The 6,795-nt window shown below is 25.0% G+C and overlaps 2 protein-coding genes across 2 annotated transcripts; both read left to right on the top strand.

Moving 5' to 3' along the window:
* The first annotated feature begins 316 nt into the window (after positions 1-316).
* LOC114369823 (leghemoglobin C1) lies at positions 317-1,680 on the top strand. The gene is made up of 4 exons (XM_028327079.1): positions 317-482; positions 658-766; positions 999-1,103; positions 1,390-1,680. Exons 1-4 carry the CDS (start codon positions 385-387, stop codon positions 1,510-1,512), a joined length of 435 nt encoding a protein of 144 aa, XP_028182880.1. The 5' UTR covers positions 317-384; the 3' UTR covers positions 1,513-1,680.
* A 1,602-nt stretch (positions 1,681-3,282) lies between these two features.
* LOC114369821 (leghemoglobin C2-like) lies at positions 3,283-6,082 on the top strand. Its single transcript, XM_028327077.1, has 4 exons — positions 3,283-3,398; positions 3,504-3,612; positions 5,056-5,160; positions 5,939-6,082. The coding sequence occupies exons 1-4, from the start codon at positions 3,301-3,303 to the stop codon at positions 6,080-6,082; spliced, it is 456 nt and encodes a 151-aa protein (XP_028182878.1). The 5' UTR covers positions 3,283-3,300.
* The last annotated feature ends 713 nt before the right edge of the window (positions 6,083-6,795 follow it).

Here is a 6,795-nt window from a genome sequence, read left to right as displayed (position 1 = left end):
GTAAAGTCTGCATGAAATTTAACTTAACAATAGAGAGAGTTTTCGAAAGGGAGCGAATGTTAAAAAGTGTGATATTATATTTTATTTCGATTAATAATTATGTTTACATGAAAACATACAAAAAAATACTTTTAAATTCAGAATAATACTTAAAATATTTATTTGCTTAATTGATTAACTGAAAATTATTTGATTAGGATTTTGAAAAGATCATTGGCTCTTCGTCATGCCGATTGACACCCTCCACAAGCCAAGAGAAACTTAAGTTGTAAACTTTCTCACTCCAAGCCTTCTATATAAACATGTATTGGATGTGAAGTTATTGCATAACTTGCATTGAACAATAGAAAATAACAAAAAAAAGTAAAAAAGTAGAAAAGAAATATGGGTGCTTTCACTGAGAAGCAAGAGGCTTTGGTGAGTAGCTCATTCGAAGCATTCAAGGCAAACATTCCTCAATACAGCGTTGTGTTCTACAATTCGTAAGTTTTCTCTATAAGCATGTGTCTTTCATTCTATGTTTTTCTTCTGGAAATTTTTTGTGTTTGAAAAAAGATATATATATATATATATATATATATATATATATATATATATATATATATATATATATATTTTGTTAATGTGAGTGGTTTTGGTTTGATTAAAAATAAATAGGATACTGGAGAAAGCACCTGCAGCAAAGGACTTGTTCTCATTTCTAGCAAATGGAGTAGACCCCACTAATCCTAAGCTCACGGGCCATGCTGAAAAGCTTTTTGCATTGGTAAGTATCAGCCAACTAAAATTATAACTATTTTATGTGATTAATTTTAAGATTAAACATCATGTATTTTAACACTCTTAAAATATCAATGAACATTAATTTTTTGAATTGTATTTTATATTTTTACCATATCTTGAACTAGGAATAATATATAAATTTCTATTAGTATTTGTTGGTAATTACATATATATATATATATAATCCTTGTGATAATTATTTTTCGAATTTGTAGGTGCGTGACTCAGCTGGTCAACTTAAAACAAATGGAACAGTGGTGGCTGATGCTGCACTTGTTTCTATCCATGCCCAAAAAGCAGTCACTGATCCTCAGTTCGTGGTATGATAAATAATACTAGTAAAATGTTACAATAAATGCAAACTTAAGTTTTACGTACATAGTGATCATGACTTCATGCATGGCTATTATTTTTTCATATTTATTGAAGTCAACTTAAAATTTTGTAAATACAGATCGATGCTAGTAATTTGTTGAGATCATGAGAAAACGTACCACTACTCCAATAGCATTACTCATTTTGAAAATTGTATAACTGTGATTCTAATTATAAGGAAAAAGTGTATATAAGAGCTAATCCATTATTAATGTTTTTTATATTTTGTAGGTGGTTAAAGAAGCACTGCTGAAAACAATAAAGGAAGCTGTTGGCGGCAATTGGAGTGACGAATTGAGCAGTGCTTGGGAAGTAGCCTATGATGAATTGGCAGCAGCAATTAAAAAGGCATAATTAGGATCTACTGCATTGCCGTAAAGTGTAATAAATAAATCTTGTTTCAACTAAAACTTGTTATTAAACAAGTTCCCTATATAAATGTTGTTTAAAATAAGTAAATTTCATTGTATTGGATAAACACTTTTAAGTTATATATTTCCATATATTTACGTTTGTGAATCATAATCGATACTTTATAAAAATAAATTCCAAATAATTTATACGTTTTAAAATTATTTTAAGAAGCTTAATATATTAAATGGGAATGGCCGAATGGGATCAAAATTTCTTTACTAAAAAATAAAATATCACTGAAATGCTTTACCAATAGTTTTCGTGGTAAATAAATTTAAATACATTGAAATATATTTATCAATAAGATTAATGTATTATATGTTTTGGATTTAAGGAAGAAGAGAAAGTCGATCAAGGAGGATTAGTACTCAAAAACTGACATGTGGGCAATATCTTATCATAGTAGCAACCGAAAAACTATTACCACATACGTACAATGAATCTAAAATTATTGAGGAATTAGAAGCTCAATCATTTGGTACAATGTGCTCAAACTATAAAGTTTAATTGTATTTTTTTGTCCTTTTACTTTTAAAATTTCACGTATTTTGCTCTTTTATTTTTTTCCACGTGTTTTGTCTCCAAACTAATTAATTTAATTTCACAATTTTTTCATATTATATATATATATATATATATATATATATATATATATATATATATATATATTGTATTAATTAGTTGACTTAGTTGCTTATGTGACAATGATATGCAATTAAGGGCAGAATGTGTGGATTTCTACAACACGTATAGGAAATGGTTGAGTTGGAAGTGATAGAATTATCATGACAGGGGAGGATGGTTACATAATATTTATGTGTGTTTCTAGGCATGTTAATATTTTGTAACCATGAAACTCTAAATACCCTTTTGGTCACTTTCTAGTGTATATGGGGTTTGGGTACCCCTATATATATATATTTGTTAATTACATTGTTACATTTGTTAATTACACTTCTAGTCCCTAAGTATATGACCATTATGAGAACTTATTTTTTATTAATATTAAAATTATATTACTTAAATTTTTAAAATAATATAATATTTATAAATTTAAAATAAATAACACGGTGTATGTAATTAATGAAAAAAAAAAGATAGGAAGAAATCCCATAGGACGACCCTATTAAATAGTTCGAGCTCAAACTTTTATTAGTAGAGTCTGTATATAGTTTAACTTTAATAACAGAGACCCTTAGAAAAGCAATGTTAAAGCCTACTGAACTTTTTTTCCCATCATATTATATATGTGAAAATTAATCTTCGGTGTGTGTAACTTATAACTTTTACGTCTTAATTAACCACATTTTTTTTATATCTACAAGGTTTTACTCCAAGATCTTACTTAAAGAATTTAAATTTAATTTTACTCAAATCAATGATATATATTTTGGTAACTTTTTTTCTTTTACTTATAATTTTGTTTACGTTAAAACTGAAAAAAGAATACATTAAAAAATTAAAAATTCACCGAACAACTTAAATTATTTATTTACTTTGACTAAGTGAAAAATTACTTGATTAAGTTTTTGAAAAGGTCGTTGTGTCTTCATAATGCCGATTGATACGCTCCACATTCAATAAGCCAAGAGAGACATATTCAATAACAATCGCAACAAATTTTTTTTTTCAGTCTCCAAACCATCTATATAAACAAGTATTGGATGTGAACTTATAACTGGATTGAAAATAGAAATTAAATAACAGAAAATTACAAAAGATCGAAATATGGGTGCTTTTACAGAGAAGCAAGAGGCTTTGGTGAATAGCTCGTTTGAAGCATTCAAGGCAAACCTTCCTCACCACAGCGTTGTATTCTTCAATTCGTAATTTTTCTCTCTCACCCTATGTTTCCCTTTCGTCTTTTGTGTTTTGAAAAGAGGTAGTGTACATAATAGTGTCTTTGGTTTGATTAAAAAACAAAATAATAGGATATTGGAGAAAGCACCAGCAGCAAAGAACATGTTCTCATTTTTAGGTGATGCAGTAGATCCGAAAAATCCTAAGCTCGCGGGCCATGCTGAAAAGCTTTTTGGATTGGTAAGTGTTAGTCAACTAAAATTATAGTTATTTTATGTGATTTTAGGGATGTATACTGGATTAGATTTTAAAAGATTATTTTAGTGTTTGTATATTTTAAAAATTATATAAGAATATTATGATTTATTAAATTTTTTTATAAGACTTTTATGATAGTTTAAATTTTAATGTATTTATATCATAAAAATTTAAAGAATTTGAAAGAATTTTATATATTTATAAGATTTAAAAGTACTCTATAAATTTTTAAAAATAAATTCAAAATTACAAGACTTAGTGAAAAAAATAATAAAAAATGATAATGTTTGGATAAAAAAATAAAATCAATATAATTTTTTTAATCATTTAATAGTTAATTGGATTCTAACTTTAGCTCCTCCTATACTAATCCTTCTTGTAATAATATTTTTTTATTTTTATTTTTAGATTTGAATAATAGATTTAAAACTATACATTGATTTTTTGTTTTTTTTTTCAATTACTACAATTATTGTATGATAAATTCAATAACATATTTAAATAGGATGCAATAATAAGCATATACTAAAAGGAAATGATAAAGGTGAAAATTTTATAGTAGGACTCCTGAATTATGGGAAAGACAAAATTAAGAATGACAATCATGAAAACATTATGTCAAGAGCATAATCAATATAAGGAAAACATAGTTAACCTTGTCACATAAGTTAACCATTAATTTAATTTAGAAAACAAATTGAAAAGTGTAAAGAAGAGGAACATATTTAACATTTTTTGTTCCAAAAGAATAAAAAAACATATATGACACACATATTGAAGAATATTATTTTTTGACAGTTATTCGATACCTCTTTTAATTAAGTAGATCTCATCTTTGTGTTAGGTATTGAAGAGAAAAAATGATATGTATAATGAGAAAGGAAAAAAAAAGTCTGGTGACTAATAAAAAAAAAGTAAAAGAGTCTAGTAAAATCTCAAAAGTTTAGTAGAAATTGTTTGATAGACATTTTATACTAAAAAGTCATATAAAATCCATCAAATTTATCTTAAAAAGTAGTCTATCGAAATTTGTATATTTTTTAATGTTTCAAAACTTTTTTTTAAAGTTATAAAAAACTTAATTGAATACCACCAAATTTTGTTGAATTCATTAAAAAAAATTTAAAAATATTAATTGAATATTATAAGACTTATTTATAGCATTTAAAAATTCTCATTAAATACCAGAAAAAAAAATTTATAATTTTTTTTTAAAATGTTAATCCAGTATACTCCGCTCTTAAAATTAAACATGCACTTATATAATACTCTTAAAATATCAATGAACATTTGTTAAATTGTATTTTATATCTTTAACATATCTCGTACTAGGGATTAATAATGTATAAAATTATATTAGTATTTCTTGATTAGTTTTCTTTAATGATCATCTTATCATATATTATGATATTTTTCAAATTGTAGGTGCGTGACTCAGCTGTTCAACTTCAAACAAAGGGATTAGTGGTGGCTGATGCCACACTTGGTCCTATCCACACCCAAAAAGGAGTTACCGATCTTCAATTTGCGGTATGATAAATAAATTGTTATAATAAATGCATACTTAAATCTAACATGGTGTATTCTGTAATGATCATCACTTCTTTTGTTTAGTAATGAATTTACTAAACATATAACATTTAATGTCCTCAATATTATATTATTGTAATTTTCAATGATTTTTTTAATTAATAATTCTTTGAGCAATGTTTAAAGAAATTGATTTAACACTGCAATAACTAGCTTCCTCTTTCTCAATTTTTATATAAATTATCACATATACTATGGAAATAAAATAAGCTAAACTATGTGATTATTTATTTTTGGATTAGGTTATTAATAGCATTTTATAATCTATTGGCTATTGCAACGTTGATTGATTACTCAAAAAAAAAAAACTTTGATTGATTATTAATTATCATTTCTTTTTGCATTGATTCTCGCCTGTCGACATTTTTCTTTGAAGTTAAGATTCAATTCAAATATTTTCATTTATTTATTCATATTTATTAAAGTCAACTTAATTTTGTTTATAAATACTATTATTTTTTTTCTATTTATTGTATTAGTATGAAGTAGGTCTCGTAAAAAACAGACAAATTATTTCATAGTCAACCAGTATTTTATTTAATTTTAAATTATTTAATTAAAAAACACAAAACCTTATTACTTGTATCAACAGTTGCTGATTTATAAACATTACTACTACAACTTCTTGGGATATTAATAGCATTACTGCGAAACTTTAATATGAAAATTTAATTATAAGGAAAAATGTAAGAGCTAAAACATCATTATTGATTCGTAGGTGGTTAAAGAAGCACTGCTTAAAACAATAAAGGAAGCAGTTGGGGACAAATGGAGCGAAGAATTGAGCAATGCTTGGGAAGTAGCCTACGATGAAATTGCAGCCGCAATTAAGAAGGCAATGGCTATAGGATCATTAGTATAAAGTCTAGTAGTAATAAATAAATTTTGTTTCACTAAAATTTGTTATTAACTTCTTGATATAAATGTCGGTTACATTAGGTAAAATACAGTACTTGTCTTTGAATAAACAATATTAAATTATTTGCTCAGGGTTTATGTTTATGAATCACAATCGATACTTTATACAATGTTTTAAAATTATTTTAATAAGCTTAATTAAATCGGACAGAAGTTTTTCTTTTTTACTAAAAAACATAAATAGGTAATGCTGAAATGATTTATAAAAATTTATTGTGGTAAATAAATTCAAAAACGTCAAAAATATAGTATTTATGAATTTTAGATTAATATATTTTAGGTTTTGGATTTTAAAGAAGGGGATTAATTAGTACTGGAAAATTGACATGTGGCCATAATACTAACATAGTAACATCTGGATTAACTATTAAAACATACAATATATGAATTTAAAGGTTTGATACATACTAAAGTACTGTATAAAAAAATGGAACATAACAAACATTTAAGTTATAGAATAAGTTTTTTTTTTATCTTATGCCTTGGTGGACAATAGACACTATAAATAAAATAATCTAAAATTTATTAGAATATCCTTCTTAATATTAATTATGTTAATTAAGCAATTCATATTATTATTATATTTTATAAACAATATATATTATTATATATTTATTTATTATATAATGTATATCATAAATATTATATAAGTTTAAT

Source organism: Glycine soja, chromosome 10, assembly GCF_004193775.1.
Source record: "Glycine soja cultivar W05 chromosome 10, ASM419377v2, whole genome shotgun sequence".
Taxonomy (NCBI): domain Eukaryota; kingdom Viridiplantae; phylum Streptophyta; class Magnoliopsida; order Fabales; family Fabaceae; genus Glycine; species Glycine soja.
The sequence above is the reverse complement of the archived record's forward strand: the minus strand, read 5'-3'. Positions and strand labels throughout refer to the sequence as shown.

Bases quoted from the DNA above. Each gene is read 5' to 3' on its own strand.
- LOC114369823 (XM_028327079.1), top strand. From the start codon at position 385: ATGGGTGCTTTCACTGAGAAGCAAGAGGCTTTGGTGAGTAGCTCATTC. The intron at 767-998 runs GTAAGTATCAGC...TCGAATTTGTAG, and splicing joins CTGAAAAGCTTTTTGCATTG to GTGCGTGACTCAGCTGGTCA. The intron at 1,104-1,389 runs GTATGATAAATA...TATATTTTGTAG, and splicing joins TCACTGATCCTCAGTTCGTG to GTGGTTAAAGAAGCACTGCT.
- LOC114369821 (XM_028327077.1), top strand. From the start codon at position 3,301: ATGGGTGCTTTTACAGAGAAGCAAGAGGCTTTGGTGAATAGCTCGTTT. The intron at 3,399-3,503 runs GTAATTTTTCTC...ACAAAATAATAG, and splicing joins AGCGTTGTATTCTTCAATTC to GATATTGGAGAAAGCACCAG. The intron at 3,613-5,055 runs GTAAGTGTTAGT...TTCAAATTGTAG, and splicing joins CTGAAAAGCTTTTTGGATTG to GTGCGTGACTCAGCTGTTCA.